Raw genomic sequence first — 20475 nt, forward strand, 5'->3', positions numbered from 1 at the left:
TTACTATAGAACATTTAACAAGCATGCCATGATTATAAGAAGTAGGGTTTATCGTGTTTATTCTGCCTGCTTTATAAAATAATTAACAGGATCAAGCTGTCTTGAAGGTTTCTGAGGACTGTCTTGTAAGTGAAGAGCCTTTGGTAAATTGCTGTGCAATGACACAGCATGCATGAGAAGTGTTGCTACTAAGTTATTATTAGGGGCGTTCACGGGACGGATCGGGACCGGAACAGGCCCGTCCCGGTGAACAGTAACGGGACAGAAAATCTGTCCCGTGTCCCGGCCCGTCCCGGGGTTGTCCCGGTCCCGGTCGGGACGGGACGGGACGTCCCGAAATAATTTTTTTTATTTTTTTTTATTTTTTTTAATTTTTTAAAAAAATTTTTAAAAATTTTTTTAAAAAATCTGATTTTTTAATTATATTTTTTTGAGCTTAAATCTTATAAAAACATTTTTTTTATTTGTTTGGGCACTCTTAAACAAAAGCTCAAAATATTACATATAATAGTTATTAAAAACTCTAAACAAAAGCTTTTAACACAATAAAAACTTGCTAAAAATTCTAATCATCAATAATTTCAAATCATTAACAATATAAAAACTCTAAATAAATATATCCATAGTTCCATACAATAGTCTCAAATCTTAAAAAAAATATGAAAACAATGATATTATATAAAAAATTAAAAAATTAAAATTTTTTTTTAAAAAAGGGACCGGGACGGGACGACCCCGTCCCGTGTCCCGTCCCGTCCCGGTCCCTTTTTTGTCCCGTCCCGGTTTGTCCCGTCCCGAAAAATTTCGGGACGGATCCGTCCCGTCCCAATAAGACCGGGACCGGAACGGGCCAACCGGGACGGGCCGGTCTTGAACACCCCTAGTTATTATGAAGGACATCAACAAAATGTTAGTTGAGATAGTAAGCGGTTTCATCTTCGTAAGGAAGGGAACACAAATTTGAATTTTGGTAAGTGCACTTATTTGGAAGGCTTTAACTTTAAAATTCCCAATGTGATAGAAATTAGTCTCAAGCATAAAATAACTTAAGAATATTCTGGGTTATATATGTATATATGTATAAAGAAAGTTATTGTAAAGGCCAAAAAAAAAAAACTGCAAACAAGTATCTACATGTTAATTTTTTTTTTTGCCAGGTGTCCATATGTTATATATGTACACATACATTATAAAATGCACGATTGTCATTATTAACAGTGCAATCTACTTAAGCTCGTATGGGAAGTTGAAACCCACCCATCTGGAAAATACATTAACCCGTTTGAACAATAATTGTATGATGCACATGTAAAAGATGGAAGGGATGTCCAAACGTGTATTAAACTCCTTAACAAAATCCATTAATTAATAAAATCCAAAATCCAAGCTCTTATTAGTGGAAAAATGAACAGAATCAAGTACGTACAAAGTAATACGAAAGGCTAAAACTCGACTTTTTTCCCCTCACTTTCTTTCCCTTCCTTTTTTGTTGATGCTACCTTTTATTTCCTTTTGGTTCAGGTAATATGAAGATAATTCTTATATAACTAGAGTTCATACTACTCAGGTAATATATTAAATAGACAAGTTCTGGAAGTTTTTTTTGGGGGGATTTATCAAGATTCGAGGTAGAAACTTTCAATTTAGAGACGCCTCATTTCCTTCTTTCTGATCCCGTATTTAATGCTGGAATTTGAATTATTTAAGAGATGGAATTTAGGGGGCCCTTGAATCCCTTCCTAGTGTTAATAAAAAAACTAATACTCAATAAACAATATAGGGAAAAGGGGGACAAGTGGGTGACGATGATGAACATAGCTTGATATGATACCATAGTAACTTGCCTCGCTCTTAGTAATATCGATCAATTAAGGTGGTTGCGTATCTCCAAGCTTCTGGAGTGCTTTCTCACCTTCAAATTCTTGCGGCCTGCCGTACACTGCAGCTTCCTCATCTCTAACGATAGGCACAGGTTGAAAAAAAAGAATGAATGATAGTTTATGGTAAAATAAAGAGAGAATGATGGCTTTAAGGTTTCTTATTAGTTAGTGTTGAATGATATTATAGTTTTGTTTCCTTTTAGTTTTTCCCGCCTTCAAAATATGCTAGACGAGTTCAAATAATTCATCTCAATTAGAAAATGATTTTGCGTTTTTTTTTTGAAATATGAGAACATCATATATGTGTGTGTGCATGCACACGCATATGTACGGATTGCTAATTAGTTTGAAAACAACTTTACCTAAGAACATTTGGAGGGTGTTTGGATACCCCAATAATCACTTTTCAGAAGCACTTTTTTCCAAATCGAAACACTCTTTCACATATTTACTTCATATACCGTAAAAACACTTTTGAAACCATAGTTTTGATCTTACCCAAACACCTTTTTGATCTAGTAACAGATCACTTGGATCATAAAGTAGGTGAATTGAGTTTTAATACTAACTTGTTAGAAAAAGAAAACTGAATCTGAATTAGTCTGTTGTTCGTATGCCTAACAGTATGATTCCAAAAAAGGCGCAAGACACTGAGTGGCCCAAAGGTTCATAAAAAAAAAAAAATCACCTTTGGAATGCAACGATATTTTTGTGGCTGTTTATTCTTACTGTATAGTTGAACAAAATCCAATGGTCGGACAACTTTTTTACTTTCTTCTTTGATAAAACCAGTCATAATAGGGATTTTGGATTGAGCTGCTAGCATCATTTTCATGGAAGAACAAAAGATACAATCGGTATTTCTCTTGGCGCTGAGAACTTCATCTGAACAAGAGCGTTGGAACCAAGACATGGGAAAAGGATAGACAATGGAAGGGTCTTTTGCACTAATATTCACAGAATGAAAAATCTGACTGATATAAGGGAAGCAGAATCTAGGAAACAGCTACCTTTTGAACGGCTTATAATCACTACATGAGAAGAAAATTGATACTTTACATTGTGATCCTAAACCTAATTCTCTTTATCTGAATATTCCGGCCTCATTTTGAACTATGCAAACTGGACAATACAACTCAGCTGCACAGCAAATACCAAAGGGCCTAGCTAATTACAGAATAGAAGCAGGCAGCCTATATGTGTGATGGCCACATCATAGTCAAATCCAATTACAAATTGAAATTAATCCCACAGACAAGCATCAATAGATGCAGCTGATCTTGTTTTTCCCAGATCGAATGCACTTCTAGCATCTTATTCTTACCGATAGAGAAGATGTCATGGGCATCAAATGCCAGTCTCACCAATCACCTCCGGCGTGCTGCACCAAAATGGTGGTGGGCTTTGCTGTCATTTTTTATCCTGTCAGCATACATCGGAAGGCGAATTATCTCGTAAATTTCATTCAACAAGATATCCTGTGTGATGTTGTCTTTTATGCTCCGCATAACCTGTAGTATATTGAAAAAACATCAGAAAGAGAGAGAGAAAAGAAAAGCTGAGCTAAAGTACAGCTTAAGACAAGCGGAGGAATATAGCTAAAGATTAAAGGGCCAGAGTAGGACCTTCTTGTAAGTATTAACATCATTTGGAGTTGATTTATCTGTCCTGGTTCGCATGTATACCCATTCCTGTTCATTTAAATCCCAAGAACACTCTATAATCTTCCCCGAATAAAGCAAGGGATCTGAACCATCTGCAGATAGGACTATCCAGTGAGTAATAGCAATGAAACCAGTCAAAAAGTAAGAATCAGTCATGAGCTAAAATTAGCCTTCACATCAAAACAAATCATAGCGGATAGTATTATTAAAACATGATCCCAAGACATTGATAGCGATAGCAACCATTTCTTGTCCTAACCAATTTCATGGCAAGCGCTTCCACTGAATGCTTGTGGCATACGAACATGTGCTACACAGAAATTAACAATAACAAAGCCAAAGATATGACTTGCAAGGGCACCAAGCAGAGGCAGCTTGCATAATCAAAACTGAAAGAGGTGGTCGGCATTTATTTTCTTTTCTTTTAACAGAAAAGGATCTCATCTGACTAACCTCTGAATGCAACTCTACTCCCTTCCATGAGTCTCTTCTTTCCTCGTTCATTAAGGAACAGTGACTGACGATCATCATCAATCTGTTCACAGAAGATAAAAATTAGGAAGATCACAAGTAACAAACTGGAAGTGACCAAGAATACGTAAAAAAGAAGGGGAAATTAAACGCAATATCCCAAAATCATATGCTATAAGCTGATGATACACCTCAAAGAGAAAATCTACTGAATTCATCTCAGGATATTTCCACTTCAGGAGGCCTTCATGAGTGCGGGGTACATAAGGATCATCCCAACCCTGAAAATTAATAACATCAGTAAGGACCTAAATTCAATTAAAAAGCATGAAAAAGGAAAAGTAGAATTTCATCCTCAGGAAGTAAGGGGGTATTTGGATAAGAACAAAACTATGGTTTCAAAAGTGCTTTTATGGTATACGAAGTAAATATATAAAGGAGTTTGCCTCGATTTGCGGAAAAGTGCTTCTGAAAAGTGTTTCTAGGATTATCCAAACACCTCCTAAATACCCTAAAAGGTTAGCATTGAGACAGAAACAACTTATCAACTTATCAGATAAGAGGGGAAAATAATTCTCATGTTAAGTACATTGACACTGATCGAAAACCCACCTGAAATATGAGGCCATCTGCATCATGTGAGAGTTTCTTAATGAATTCATTTAAAAGCTTTGTGACAGTAGAGAGCAACCAAAAATCTTTCCTCCTCACCTAATTAAAAAATACAAATATATTACCAGACAAGTTAATATAAAAAAGAAAAAGACATGAAGCTTAAACTCTGATCAGTCTAGGGTTAGTGATGCATACCCTGAATGGTTCCAGGTCATATCTATAATAAGGATTTCTACTCTGGTATGTATTATGCCGTTCCTGGTTTCTAGGTTCAATCACCTCTTTCTCAAGCATCTTCCACCGTTCATAGAACGGTCGCTGGACCAAAATTCAAAACTTTACAATTACAACGAGCTAGGTGCAGTTTTTTTTTAATCAAACAATAAACAAAACAAGAAAACATATTACATATTATTAAACAAACAATAATATAAAAGACAAGCTTAGGATGAAAAGGAAATTCCAGTCAGGCAGGATGAATATCCACACATAAAAGCAATTTTGAGGCAGTAGCACCTTGGACAAAAATGAGAAATATGTGTATATCAGTGTTTGCTAATTTATGCAACGACATATTCCCCTGTGCAGTAATAGATGTCTAAAGGCCTGGGGCCAGTTGATGGAATCAGACCATAGATAATATGAAAGGAAATAGGAATGTGTTAGAGAAAATTAGTAAGTACACAGAACACCAAAACCTCTAATAAACCAGAGGGAAATCTCCCCAATAGAGTAACAAATCAATTCAAATCTGCCTAATGCTACTTCCATGCATCTATTTATTATGTAAAACGCACAATTAAATAAACTAAACTCCTAGGACCTATATTAACGCGACTACATGCTGCCTAAAAATTTGAATAGTGGCCCCACATCAAATTGTGCCTTCTCCAACTTCTAGGTTGACCTGGCCTGCCACTACCCACTATTTCCATCCATGCCAGCTCAGTAGCTCTTTTGTTTCTCCAGAAATAGGTACAAATGCTATTGGATTATTGGATTCTCATCTCAATGATTCCCACCAAAATTATACATAAGTAGCGCACGCCTGAATCTTCTAATTGAAGCAATCCATAGTTTCTATCTATTACAGAGCCAACAGCAAAGCATGAAGGAAACACAGTTCTCTTCATCCCCAACCCGCACCCAAGAAAAATTAGAAAGCGTATAGATCTTGAAACTGCCGGAGATGCAATAGGTACATTTAGACTGCAACATGAAAAAGGTGCTGTTTTGCTAGCAGCACTAATAAGAAGGGAGGTAGACAATCTAGAGGAGAATCATTAAGAATCCATCTACAGTTTACCAGTTGACAATGAGCATCACCATTAAGGATGAACCAGGAAATTAAGGAGTTTAGTTGCATGGCAAATCTAGAACGTTTTAGTAATGCATCACATAATTAGAGATAACAGCAAGTGGGAACCATAAAATTTTTCCTCCGCAACAAGTATGAACCAATATTAGTTAAAAGCAAAAGGTGAGCATCCAGCCTTATAATGGGATGAGATATAAAGCAAACCTCTATTACTGGTACATGGTTAATTGCTATCATATCATATATAAGATATCTCCTCTCCTGTTTCTGTGAATCAGGCAACGTATCAATGATCATCTCCCCATCAAGTAACGTGTAGTGGTGGGTCTTCTCAGCCAAACCCTTAAAACCGAACATAACAAAGTGTCAATTTGGGCATCAATAAATTAAAACATCTCTGACAGCCACTCCCAGGAACTTCCAGTACAAAGTTGCACACATACATCATTTGAGCCTCTGCAAGGAAACCTCATTTGCACCCTTCGAAAATTGAAACTTCTATCAATCAAGTAACAGCCATCCATAGTTATTAGCATCATATATCTTGTTCCATCGGCTTTCCATGTTGCATAATAATATCGCTGTCGTAACAATTGTAAATTTTCCCTGAAATTTTAATATAATCAAATCTAGTTAAAAGATAAGGGACAAGGCATTGGAAATAACTTCTACAACCAATACGATTATCACAAGTAAAATGTAAAAACCATGGATGCATAGAGATAGATGACAAATCCAAAGGTGAAAAAATGCCTCTGAAGATGTGGGTATTCCTCTCAAACCAACAAACCACATATTCTGCGCCTTACCACAAAATCAACACCCCAAAAAAAAAAAAAAAAATCTTGTTAAGAACCCTCTCAAAGAATTTGTTGGAACTGGCCCAAGGCACAAGGACATACCCGACAATATCTAAAATACCAAAGAGGCTGTTTGAAGGGTAACTCAACGATGGACAATAAAGAAAAAACAAGGGCAAAGTTTCTAAATCAGATTTCCACATGACACGAATCAAGAGAAATGGTTTTATGGGGCCATCAAAGCAGCATTATCAACAGCGTTTATCCTTCTAACTATTGCAGTCTAAACAAAGGAATTGATATTATGAGGAGCTTTAGATTTGAAAATTTTCTTATCAATTACAAACCTTTTCCTCCTTGTAGAATGAGTATGGAACCAAAAATAGGATTTGCAAGAGAAAGAAGTAGATGAATCAAGATTCCAAACTCACGCCTCTTGACTTGAGCAAAAAGGAACAAGAACTATAAAAGACAAGGACTAAAGCTCACTGCTCTCACACCATTCTCATAACAAGAATATTCTTAGATCAATTGGAATTGGAATAAAAAAATAGAAACAAAATTTAGGATGGGAGAATTCTGCATGGTAAAAAGCCAATTATGACAAGGCATGATTCAGAAAAGGAATAATTTCCTCTCAAATATCTTCACAAAATCTTTTTTTCATGCCATCACCCACAACTCAATTTAATTTGTATTAATCAATATCATAAGATATTAAAGACAAAGGAAAGACAAAAAAGAAGATGCCCATGAGCATTCAAATGCTAAACACCTTGATAATGATGAGTTAAGGGACAAGAATAAGCACTAAAGTACGGCATTCAAAGAGCTAGCAGCCCCAATTTCAAGAGTCCTACTGCAGCAACTAATAGATGGACAAAATTATACAGGATTTCTTGTGGTCTGATGGCTTAGATTTATATCACATCCCAGTTAACCCCTTGGTCTTGTTTACTCAAACAAGACCAAAGGGTTTATTGGGATATGCTATAAATCTAAGGTGGATGGGCGTTTAGGTCTTGATAAGATTCTGGGTCTCAGTAACATTGTGTCTAAAGTAACTTCTCCTGTAGCATTGGAGCCTGATTCTTCATGGCAAAAGTTAATAAGCAAAAAATATGGAATTCAACAGATTAGTTGGGATGCTAACTGTTATTGGTGCTATTCACACACTGCCTTGGAAGTTCATCTCCCAGGTATATATTTTCTCTTCTCCTCTGCTTTCTTATAAGTTGGAATGATACTTGATTGAAGTTTTTGGAAGGACCAATCATTTTCACTTTTCAAACTCTTTTGTAGACTTATCGGTTAACTCTGCCATGCCTGAACCTAATATTTTCTTAAATTTGCAACATATAGAATTCCCCTGGAATTATTATTTCTCATTCTGTTGTTGGAATCATTTCCACTTTTCTGCTTAGATTCGAAACGAATCCAGATTATTCAGGCACAACTGTCATTTCATGATCATCTTCTAATTAAAAACCCATTTGCCCAAAACGTCTCTTTAAGCGCTTTGGGATGATCAAGGCTCCAAGGTAAAGGCTATTATTTGGACTGGAGCACTCAATAAATTTACCGAGTAAGTTAAACTCAAAGATCAAATAAGGCTATTTCATCACGTGTTTGATTGATTTGTTACCACGGTTTAGGAACAAAAGATAATCTTTCTGCAAGTTGAAGCAGCATCAGAGATTGGAGGTAGGCTGTTCAGCATCTTTAATGATTGCTGGGTTTGTCCGGCTGTTCTAGAGCAAATTTTAACTATCAAGTTCGATGGTTTTGAGAATAAAGAGCACCATTAAGTCCTTAGCAGTCTTCCTTTTCTGCAGGATTGTATGTGGCGAGAACAGCATGAGTCTTAAGCCAGAAATCTTGTGTACTACATCTGTGGTAGAGAATTATTTTTTTGTACTTCGCCGCAGTTTGCAGTCAATGGCTTTTTCAAGAGAAAAGGGAGAGTGGGTATGTCTCTTATAGATTTACAAAGGGATTAGAAAGCTCTTTTATGCTAACTTTTTGGTTTAGTTTATATTGCTAATGTTTGTGTAGTTTTTATTCCATCAAAGTTTGGAAAAATCTTCATGCTCCATCGTATTTTTTTCCATAGCAAATTCTTCTATTAAATTTAAACGATTAAAAGAAGTATATATCAACGCATAATATGCTACTTGAGTTCAATAAGTTGGACTTTGAACGCATAAATTTTGTCATAAAATATAAAACAAGTGAAATAACCAAAATGTAAATTGCCTACAGACCTATTAAGAGAAACTGGGTGTGAACCTGGAAAATGTGCGTGTCCTCTAGCCTGCACACAGAGAATTAGTAAAAGTGGTTCATACTTAGCTTAATCAGCACAAGAAAGTCATAAAAAATAACGGGTTTACAGGTGGGGGGAAAAAGAAAGATGCTGGCTACCATCTTCCAAAAATTAGATGGTGTCTGCAACTTGAATCTATATACTTCTATATATAATATTAAATCCACGAAAAGTCACACTGTTCATACAGTATGACTCACCCTAGACTTGATCAAAGAATGAAACCCTCATTATTATTTTAATAAACATAACACATTGTATTCAATAAAAATAAAAATATCTGATTAGTTCATCATGATCGTGATTATGAAAAATCAAACAAAGCCATCTCAGAAAGGAAACATCGGCCATTCCAAGAGAAAGATTCATGAAACACAGGAGGCTTCTGACACCAAAATTGCACAAATTATTCAAACAAAAAATGTCTTCCTGAGTATTGGTCCTCATATCAAAATTGCACACCAACAAATCTCCATCAAATACACACATCATAGCATGAACAGCTAAATGCACGAGAAGATACTACCAACAAATCAGCAATGTCATCGTCTTAAAATAAACACTTTGTTTGACATGAAGGAGTAAAATTCCTGAAACACAAGACGAATGTAGAAGGACACATAACATCTTACAAGCCAATAAGAAGATGTACAAGCACTTAGCATAACAAAACAAACAGGCCTGCAATGTGATATAATAACACAGGACCAAATAAGAAAATATCAATCGTGCTGGAACAAGCACTAGCATTATACATGCTATCAATCAATCTATCACAATATAGTCAAATAAAAATGGATACATACAGTAAAATAATCAACAATTAAGTAATCAAGTAATTAACATTGTACTATCTCCATATACGTTCTCAGCACAGAATGATTGTGAACAATACCTCACATGGAAACCAGCACTTTAAAAGGCTTACCCCGGTATTCAATTTCAGAGATTGATAACAGAACTGTCGAAATCCATCTTGTTGATCAATAGGTATTTCATCTCCCAAAACATCGTCATTTGTCATTATTGTATCTTTCTCATGGTTCTCCTGAGATCATTGAAACTAAGGTCAGCATTATTAAAACAAAGCCATATACTAACCCTTCTGTGAAAGTTTCCATCAGATGAACAAGCATCTTAAGCACAAAAATAGTTGACAACCATGTACAGAAAAATAATGAAGCAAGATAACATATTTTTTGGAGACCCACAAGTTCTGGATTATTGGGCTCTTGCCCATTAGACTTTTATTTTCCCCCTGTTGTTACCAGTTTTCGATTATTCTGTTAAGATATGTAGGAGTAATTATTTCAGTTATGATTATTTGTTCAGATTCCTAGATTTCACAAAAATTCTAAGTAGCCCATAAGGGCCTCATGTGCTTCACTAATATTATAGGCTGACAATGGACTTCAGATTCAGAATATGTTCAGCAATCATAAAAAAGTACAACAGTTATCTTAGATGACCCTTTACTTGCTATGACTTGGCTTGAGATTTGATATACAACAGCTAAGATTTAATATGTTATAAAATTATCACTATAATATTAAAAGATAAATATAAATTTAAATCGTTAAAATTTGATCTGCACAGTTTAGAGCTGCACTAAAAGGTAGCAGATAATAGAATAAGGCAAAATATAATAAATTAACTTTGTAAGCCATCCATACTTGAGGAGGACCTGGCACTCCATCATCATCATCATCATCTGGCATTGCTTCACCGTTGAGATCAAATTCAGAGGATCTCTTCCACTCTGGTGTAGGAGGACAAACTACCATTTCAGGCCTTTTTTCATGATAAAAAGTGTACAGAGCATCAATATAATCAGGTTTATAAATTCCTGGGGGGCGTGCTTCAGAAAATATTTTAATTGCCTGCAGAAGAGTCAAATTAACAAAATGAAAACAGAAATTCAAACATCTGTGTACGTGTGTGCATGTGCATGCGTGTGTCAGAGAGCGAGAGAGCCAAATACAAACCTGGGTGACAGACATAGACAGAGAGCGCATAAGATAATGAACAATCATGTACCCAGTACGATTATGTCCATGCGTACAATGGACAAGTATATACTTCTTTGCTTGTTTTTGACGTGATAGAAACTGAGTAACCTAAAATTGTAGACAATCACATGATTAAATATTTGTAAACAAAGTCAGCAACGTATGTTTTCCTCAAAGCCAAACAAAGCAATCGAATTTGATTTTTCTTCTTGGCCATGAACAAAAAAGAAATCTGATTTTTCTACTCTACGACTTCCACACAATCAAATGCAAGCATAACTACAACTAAAAATATATATAAATGGCATCACAATTCTACGTGGATGGATAAATAAATTATATTTTAAAAACAGTGAAGATATAAAAGGAAAGGAGTTTGTGCCTGTTAATTTTTCCCGCATCTACAAGAGAATCAATTGTTGTTTACATTTATCCTCTAACAGGAATTAATCCGGAAAAAAAAAAAATGCTTACACAAGATTTTTTTGCAAAAGAAAATATAGCTTCAACACATCAACCATTAAACAAATATCTTGAAACTACTAGGGACCCCCACTTTCAGAGTGCATTATGAAGTAATAAGAAATATGCTTCTACAAACAATGAGTGACATCTCTGCCATAGAAATAATAAAAAATTTCACATTCTCCAAAATAGCTCAGGGAGACAGAATATGAGAACGAAACAAACCTCATGGACAAATTGATTCACAGACAAATTGTCAGGCACAGAATCACGCCCCTTACATTGAATCTAAACCATAAAAATGAATTTAAAATATCAGGACCAGAAAAAGGCACCATACTTTTTGAGACATAATAAAAAAAATCAAGCCAGTAAAGAAAAATCGCCTGCTAGAAACCTTAATATGCTTGATACCCTCTTTCTTCAGATCTGAAACTGGATAGTAACGTGTAGTATTCGTCAGATCAATAACCAAACCAAGCTGCAAATCATAAGACAATGGAAAAGAGCAATCAGGAAGTTAGCAAAACATGTCACCCTACAATAGCAACTCCATAAACAAGCCCATCCAGGGATCCTTTTTGCCCCTGCTCCCCCTTTTCACACTCTTACTAACTAGTAAAAATTGCATTAAAAATCCAATTATGCCCTACAAGAGAAGATGTGCGGGACCAACAATGAAGAAACAGTTCAAGTAAATCACACAATTTATGTTTTCTACTTACTTTTCTCCCTAGAACTCTTTGTTGATGTATCACTTGTTTAAAAGAGTATCTTCGACCAGGAGCAATACAGTCATTGAATGATTCACCAAGTGGAACCTTGGAAGGTATCAAGCAATATATTTCCTGACCAAATGAAGGGCAATCCAACCACCCTGGAGGTGAACAAAAAATGATAATTCAGGATCACTTATCAATTTACACATACAACTGTAATCTGTCACATAAGACACATTCCAGTAATCTCCAATAACACTAAAGCAAAGCACCAACTACCCATCCTTCTGCAGCAGATGAATAACGGTCATATAAAAATATATATTCACTTCTATCAACCCCTCCCCCCTTCCCCAAAAGAAAAGATAATAAACAGCAAAGATAAAAAAGTACATAACAGATTACATGGGCCCTCCCTAAATAAAAGCTCAACAAAAGAAAAACGACTCCTGTAAACATCTCTAGCAAATTAATATACTTAATTTATGACAGAAAGCAGTAATTCAAGAAGGCATATTGACCTGGCCACTTCAAAGTGCCAGACTGGAGTGTAAAATTTACAATTTATATTTCACACGATAATGACACACATTAAAAGTTACATGACTTGCATATTACATTTGAAAACTCAAGAGTCAAGACAAAAGAACAGTGCAATCTATCAATTCATATAGTACTTAATCAGGTAGTAAACTTGACAAAGTAATGATCTTGATTTTAGGAGAATCTGACTGCAGTCAAATTACTAATTACCACTACCAGGGCAGCAATTTACCTGGAGGAAGCCTACTCTTATCATATGACTTAAAAGACTTTGCATGAAAGGTCTGATCATAACCAGTCGTTGACTGTGATACATGGGCAGGTCTATCATCTGTCCGTTCTCTTTTCAACCGCCTTTTCCTTTCTTCACGCTCCTAAAAAGAGGCAGGAAAAAAGCTATTACACACTGATAGAAAACACAACACATGGACAGAGAAAAGACATTTGAAATTTGAATGCTTATGAATAGTCATTGCGTGAATGCTTATTCACATATGTTATGCAAAAATAAAAGGCATCAGATATGATTAGATGCCCAAAGAATTCTTGTTCAAGATTTTGGGAATTTGGACAATATTGATACTTTATTTAACTAGGGAATCAGTTTCACCTCTGTACCATGGAATGGAAAGAGAAATCACAAAAGAAACGAAATAACTCAACTATAGCTGATGATAGCAAGAATAAAACAAATGAACACAGAAAGACTTGTAAACCTGACTTTCAAGAGGCCAGGTCCTCTCCACACCAAAACAAGCAATTTCCTACCTCAACCTACTGGCACAACAGCAACAAGCTTTATTGATTACCTGATACCATTGTGCTCTATTTGCAAACAAATCTTCCAATATATATACATATATATATGTTATTCACCATTAAATCTTGATTCATAACTTCCTTGAATGTCATTTTTTGTCTGCCTCTACCTCAACCAACTGGCACAAGCCCATAAAAATATACTTCCTGCCCACACATTCTGACATCAATAAATGACAATTAGCCAATTAGGTGCTCTGAGGTTTCTTTTCTTCACTGACCCGATGCTGTGAGGCCCTAGGGGGCTTCTTCCTGATGTACACATGAACCCATTTGCTTAAGGACAAGCCTTGAACACATTTCCTAACATAGACTTGGCCCATTGTTTCATCAGATTCATCAGGACTACTATCAGTTTTTATTTAATGTAAATGAGAAATACTAGAAGCCAAATTTTTGGGATTTCATTTTTCCCGTTATTTTCTCTTCTTTTTCAAAAGTAGCCATACTTCAGTCTCCTTCAGTGTTGGAGTGTCATCCATTCTGAGCTAGTGAAATTCATAATTTATTAACTCAGATACTAAACATCAGTTAAAATTCAGCACTAGAATTTTGGGCGCATCAAATTCATGTTCTTTCACAATGACAAGACAATTTGAAGTGTTTTTATTACGCTCTGTCAATACAGCAAACCAGACACATGCTTAATGTCTAAGAACATCTCAAGGCAAGTATCAAAATGGATTCCAGCAAAAGTTACTTCAAGTACATGGAATTGCATAGATACATGCAAGTTTAAGAAAAGGCTGTTCATTAGATCCATTCACTATTACTGTTGCATTATACTATAATTATTGATTACTGCAGTTTCCACTTGAGGGGGAATATAGATCAAATTAATTAATTCAATTTCTATTAGCTGTTACAAAATTACAACATCAATCCTTGACATTTTTCCAGGCCAGCTACTGATAACTGCAAGTGTACAATATTATGTAATATGTATGCCTCTATCTAATATTTGGAAACGAAAGAAGACCAGCTTTGCAAGAAAAAAGCGTTTCTTCCCGTAACAGGGATATAGAAGATGCAGGCACTAACATTGCCTCCATTTAAATAAATAAATAATACAGGTTTCAACTAAATAGGACAAAATTCTTGTTATAGCTTCATCGCAGTAATTATTATTTTCAGGGAATCAAGCATGAGAACCTCCCTAGAAACTGTGATAGGAGGGGGGAAGGGAGGGGGGAAGGGCTAAAATAGAAAAGAGTAGAAGAAATTGTACCCGGCGCGCTATATCAACTGCAGTTTCTATGCGTTCTTCTGGTTGGATATACTCTTCTATATGTCTCTCAAAAATATCCTCATCTTCCTCGGGCACCGGTGAGGCATTCAAGTCCATAGCCACAATCATTAAGCGCCAAGCAACATTCGCTGCAGTAGAATACTTACAGCCCACAACGACTTCAGTATGTCAGAAATTATAATCCTTTTGCCTGCATCATTTAAATAGCCAACAATCACACCCGCATGTCCAGCGAGACTAAATGTTACCAACATAATACACCGGCTTATTGTGCAAACATCAGTTCGACGAAGTAACCAAAATTTCCATGTTTTTTACAACAATATGAAACAGAGTAGAAAAATCAATTTGTTTGGTCCTCCTACCAACCGAGAACAGTCCCCATTGAAATCAGTGTTCTCTTCGCAATCCAAACGACAGAATCACGCAAATTCAATAAAAATCTTCCGCATTTCTGTTTCTTGCACCCCCATCTCCAAGGAATGATACATTAGCAGAATCAGCGCAAAATATTCAACCACTAGGTAGCAAAGCTCGCGCCCGAAATATAACACACTTGGACAGCAGAGAAGGAAAAGCGTAGAAGAGTGGCAAACCTCGCTAGACACACGAAATGGATGGCCAATTCCCCCGTGAAATGACGACCCTCCTCGCTCGCAGAGTACGAGTAAATCCCTCGTATCGGATCGAAAAATGAGGGTCGCTTGATCACAGTGACTGGGAGTTAATGTAATCAAGTTTCAATAAAGAAAGGAAAATCATGAAAAACCCTACAATTGTGGTGAGCAGAGCTCGTTCTTCATCACTGACAGTTCACATCGAACACCCAAGAGAAACAGAAAAAGGTGGGGACGACAAGGTTGGATTTGAGAGGAGTAAAGGTTGTTGCTCTGTTCTATCAATGCATGAATCAATCAAGCCATGTGATTGCGAAGAAGAGAGGATGAGAACAACGGATGCAGGCATAGGTAGACGAGGGAAAAAAGTACGCGATTCCTAGGCAGCTGATAGATTTCAGAAATTAATTTTTAAAGACATAATTTTAACTATATGCTTGCTCGCCTTAATTGCATAATTTCTGGTGATTAGCTATCAGTCTTTTGTAGCACCGGAAAAAATGACCATGTAATTTTTAAAAGAGAAAACTCATTATTCAATCCATATAATTTTATCAAGTTTGCAACTTAATCCTTATAATTTAACTCATTGCAACTTATTGGCAAAAGAAAGAAAAAAACTCACTTCCAATTTTAAAATTTCCTAATTTTTATAAGGGTTAATATAATTTTTTGTCCTTAAAATTTGAGTCTATTTTGTTTTTGATCCTTCAAATTTCAAACTCATGATTTTAGACCCTCAAATTTGGTTTGTCTTAAAATATTAGTCTTAAAAATGTAAAAATATTAAAATTTACTAAAATGTTATAAACAATGTCATAGTGGTGGTATAACCTAGCTAGGTCTTATATGAATAATAGAAAAGAAAAAGAAGAACAAGTTGTCAAAATGCAACTCTTTAGCGTCTTTTTTTATTTTTTCCCCTCTCACTCTGTTCTTTTGAATGAGCTGTTCACTGCAATGCATTCTGTTATCCACTCGAGATCTAGTTAAGTGTTATGGTGAGCTCACATCACTATTTTTTATGTTAATTCTGACACTTTAGTATATTTTAACATCATTGTATCGTTAGGGACTAACGTTTTGAGACAAACTACATTTTAGTGACTAAAACTACGGATTTGAAATTTGAGAGATCAAAACTCAAATGAACTCAAATTTCAAAAACTAAAAATTATATTAACATTTTTCATTCAACATTTGAGTCTCTAATAACTTTCCTATCTAACAATGTTAAAATCTTATTCATTTGATATCATTGTCAGCTGTATTCACAAAAATTGGCTTCTCATTTCTCCCTCTTCTTCTTTTACCATAATATTCTGTTTTCTCTTCCTCTGCTTCTTTGCCTGCGGAGAGATGAGAAACTTTCGAAGCAGGAAGGAATTGGTTTCTGCCAGAAAAAGGCAAGGAAGCAGAGGAAGATGAAAGGGAACGTTATGGCAAAAGAAGAGGAGAAAGAGAAGAGAAGCCATATTTTTGCTGAGGATGCCAAATAAACAAAATATTAACATTATCATATCAATGCCACACAAGACGAGTTATGAGACTCAAATGTTTTACAAGTTTTCAATTTTCAAATCTATACCTCTATCTTTGAATTTACATTTGTCCCTTCACCTAGGTAATAAAATAGCATCAAATCAACTTGAGCAGAATATATCGATGTCCACATGTGTGTTTTTTTTAATTCGAATATTGTTGGATTCAATTAGAGGTAATTTTTCTAAAAATATTTGTTTTTCATTCATATGAGCTTAAACCAGAGGCTTAAAGCTTAAGAGGCTAAACCTTTTTTTTCCTAGAACCAACTTTTGTTGATAATTTATTTTTCTTAAAAGATCAAATCAGTGAGAAATTTAATGATTAATTGCTACTACCTCCGGTCCTAATTATAAGAGTCAGTTGACTAATTTGAGGAGATTAAGGAAGTAAGTTGAGTTAGTTATGTGTCCTAAATAAGTGTTGTCTTTCCTAAAATATTCTTATTAATCAAGTGTATTAACTAGAACTATAATTATTAGAAGGATTATCTTGGAAAAAATTGAGTAAATATGATAAACAAAGTGGATTGGGATCTTATATTTAGGACCAAAATAAAAATCAAACAAAGTCTTATATTAAGGACCGGAGGTAGTATTTCATTCCAAGCATAATCCTAACGAGAAAGGTCAGCGACAGGCATCACATTCCTCATTAAAATTGAGAAATTAGTGAGGAATAATTTTAATGTCTCCAAAATTACATTTAGGGTGTCAAATTAACAAGAATTTTTTTTATAAAAACAATTAAAATGCATTAATTATAGAAAAAAAAAAAAAGCAATACAAGAGGGAGTTTCATACTCTTGCACCTGGCTAATTATAGAATTTTTTTTAATCCTTTTTCACATATAACTCCTAAATTATTTTTAATATGATGAAATAACGAGAAAAAATTGTCCAATAATTTGCTTATATAGTACTATTCTCATTCTTAATATTACCTCCGGTCCTTAATATAAAAACTAACTTGATTAATTTGAATAAATTAAGAAAATTAGGTAAATTAGTTATTTGTAATAAATAAGTATTGTCTTTATTAGAATACTCTGGCTAATATGTGTTTTAGCCTACACTATCATTTAATAGAATATTTAATACGTGCAATTACTATAAGGATTATCTTAAGAAAAATAATAAATATGATAGACAAAATGAATTGGAATCTTATATTTAGAATTAAATTAAATATCAAACTAATTCTTATATTCAGAATTGTAAGTAATACTACCTCTGATCCTAAATATAAGAGTTAGTTGACTAATTTGAATAGATTAAAAAAATAAATTAAATTATTTATTTATAATAAATATATATTATTTTTTTAAAAATATCTTTACTAATTAATAATTAAATATATTGATTAAAAATATTATTATTAGAGTGTTACAGTTCTCCATTCTCTCTCTCTCGTTTTGTCCTTTTTTTTTTATTGGGGTGACCGGATAGTTCTCGCTTCTCCTTACTCCTCACTGGCTCCTCACCTCCTTGCCTCCGATATCGAGAAGGACGCTCTGGAGGAAATCAGGCATGGTCGAAGACGAGAGTCTCTTTCGCAACGCCCTCTTCACCCTCTTCGCCATCGCTCCCCCAACCTTCATCGGCCTGCGATTCCTCCAAGCTCCATACGGCAAACACCACCGTTCCGGATGGGGTCCCAATCTGTCTCCTCCATTGGCATGGTTTCTCATGGAGAGCCCAACGATCTGGCTCACCCTCCTCCTCTTTCCTCACGGCCGTCACTCTTCAAATCCTAGATCCCTAACCCTCATCTCCCCTTTTCTTCTCCACTATTTCAATCGCACCATCCTCTACCCCCTTCGTCTTCTGAAATCGCCTTCATTGAAAACCGCCAGTGGTTTCCCTCTGAGCATTGCATCTATGGCATTCTTCTTCAACTTGTTGAACTCGTACGTGCAGGCTAGATGGGTTTCTCACTACAAGGATTACGACGACGGCGATGGGTGGTTCTGGTGGCGATTTTGCGGTGGTGCTGTGGTGTTTGTGTGTGGGATTTGGATTAACGTGTGGTCTGATAGGGAATTGCTGAGGCTGAAGCGACAAGGGAAGGGGTATGTAGTGCCCAGAGGAGGGATGTTTGAGCTCGTGAGCTGTCCAAATTACTTTGGGGAGATCGTGGAGTGGCTTGGATGGGCAGTGATGACTTGGTCATGGGCTGGATTAGGGTTCTTCCTTTACACTTACGCGAATTTGGTGCCTAGGGCAAGAGCAAATCATCAGTGGTATCTGGATAAATTTGGAGAGGATTATCCTAAGAATAGGAAAGCTGTTATTCCCTTCTTGTATTAATTGTTCAATGAAATGATACTGGCAACAACGATGGCCAGTCTTATTCACATCCCAGGGTATCTTGTGAGGGAAGAAACTCCTCATCAGAGGCCTGGTAAGTTTCCCATGGACAACACCAATGATCAACTGCTTTAACCGCCAATTTGTGCATGTTTATTCTCATGCTAACCTAGTTTGGCTTTTTTGATAAATTAACCGCCGAACCGTCGCAGTCCACATAGCCTCCGATTTGTTAACGAGGATGTTAGTTGTTACAGTTGAATAGAGGCGGCCCAGTGGCTTTGCTTCACCACTCTATCGTGAGATAGTGATTGATTCTATTCTCTGGTTACTGGGGGGTTAAGAAGGATGAAACAATGCTAGTAGTTTATATTTCATAGTGCTAATAGGAGATGCTAAACCAACTCCTTAATTAACGAAGAGTAGTACCAATATCTAGTCTGCAACTATCACCCAGACAAGTTTTAATAGGGTCACTAATAATCATCTCAGTAGAAACTGACTAAACTGAACCGGAACAAAATAAGTTAAAAATGAAATAAATAAGGCCATTTAAAATTGAGATATAGTTTATTTTTCATAATGCTAAAATTAATTGGTTCAGTTTGATTTTTGGTTTATCTTAATGTTTAGTCAATTTGAACCGAACCAAACTGCTTAAATAAATCTTTATATCCTCCATATTTAGCCAAAACCAATTAACATATTTTAAGATGTGAATATATCGACAATGATTGCATTATTTTGAACATATTTTGAAGAGTAAATGTGTGATATTTTGAAAATGACATGCGTATGTCATAAGCTTGAAGTTACGGTGCTATTTTGCATATGAATAATTTTTTTGGTGTTTTTTCAAGAAAAACGATTTTCGAAGAAAAATAGAACTTAAAATTAAAATGCAGTTTATCAGCATCTGCAATTTTTTACTCAAAAGCTTCGACTTAACTTTACCCAAACTGCAGTGACTTAAATCAAACTAAGCTGATACCAATTTAAGCCTAATAATAAGTTCGGGCTTCGGAGTTTTAAACCCATATTAGTATCACTTCATTTTATGAAGGCAAAAATGCACATTTAAAAAAAAAATCAAAACAGAATTTATTTTGATATCTTAATTTTATAAAAT

The 20475-nt window shown here is 35.3% G+C and overlaps 2 protein-coding genes across 3 annotated transcripts; one reads left to right on the plus strand and one right to left on the minus strand.

The window, feature by feature from the left end:
* Positions 1-2803: 2803 nt before the first annotated feature.
* LOC114739627 (mRNA-capping enzyme-like) lies at positions 2804-15877 on the minus strand. Of its 2 annotated transcripts, none has more exons than XM_028927706.1 (18): positions 15475-15877; positions 14858-15068; positions 13043-13184; positions 12274-12425; positions 11946-12029; positions 11774-11836; positions 11060-11191; positions 10748-10954; positions 10003-10122; positions 9013-9062; positions 6392-6554; positions 6153-6290; positions 4826-4948; positions 4628-4726; positions 4207-4296; positions 3998-4079; positions 3506-3636; positions 2804-3391 (listed from the first exon to the last, which is right to left on the minus strand). In XM_028927706.1, exons 2-18 carry the CDS (start codon positions 14984-14986, stop codon positions 3248-3250), a joined length of 2049 nt encoding a protein of 682 aa, XP_028783539.1. In that variant the 5' UTR covers positions 14987-15068; positions 15475-15877; the 3' UTR covers positions 2804-3247. The 2 variants fall into 2 exon arrangements, with proteins under 2 accessions (XP_028783539.1, XP_028783540.1); XM_028927707.1 differs by lacking the exon at positions 15475-15877 and adding an exon at positions 15244-15378.
* A 2615-nt stretch (positions 15878-18492) lies between these two features.
* On the plus strand, positions 18493-19673 carry LOC114739639 (steroid 5-alpha-reductase DET2). Its single transcript, XM_028927723.1, has one exon. The coding sequence runs from the start codon at positions 18567-18569 to the stop codon at positions 19344-19346; it is 780 nt and encodes a 259-aa protein (XP_028783556.1). The 5' UTR covers positions 18493-18566; the 3' UTR covers positions 19347-19673.
* The last annotated feature ends 802 nt before the right edge of the window (positions 19674-20475 follow it).

The sequence above is a fragment of the Neltuma alba genome, unplaced genomic scaffold (assembly GCF_004799145.2).
Source record: "Neltuma alba isolate B1F8T4 unplaced genomic scaffold, ASM479914v2 tig00002863_pilon, whole genome shotgun sequence".
Classification (NCBI taxonomy): Eukaryota; Viridiplantae; Streptophyta; class Magnoliopsida; order Fabales; family Fabaceae; genus Neltuma; species Neltuma alba.

What these genes read in the sequence shown, in the direction of transcription:
- LOC114739639 (XM_028927723.1), top strand. Translation starts at nt 18,567, where the DNA reads ATGGTCGAAGACGAGAGTCTCTTTCGCAACGCCCTCTTCACCCTCTTC.
- LOC114739627 (XM_028927706.1), bottom strand. Translation starts at nt 14,986, where the DNA reads ATGATTGTGGCTATGGACTTGAATGCCTCACCGGTGCCCGAGGAAGAT. An exon ending in TGTCTATGTCTGTCACCCAG is followed by an intron (nt 10,955 to 11,059) that starts GTTTGTATTTGG and finishes ACTCTTCTGCAG; the next exon opens with GCAATTAAAATATTTTCTGA. An exon ending in CACCCAGTTTCTCTTAATAG is followed by an intron (nt 6,555 to 9,012) that starts GTCTGTAGGCAA and finishes TTAAAATTTCAG; the next exon opens with GGAAAATTTACAATTGTTAC.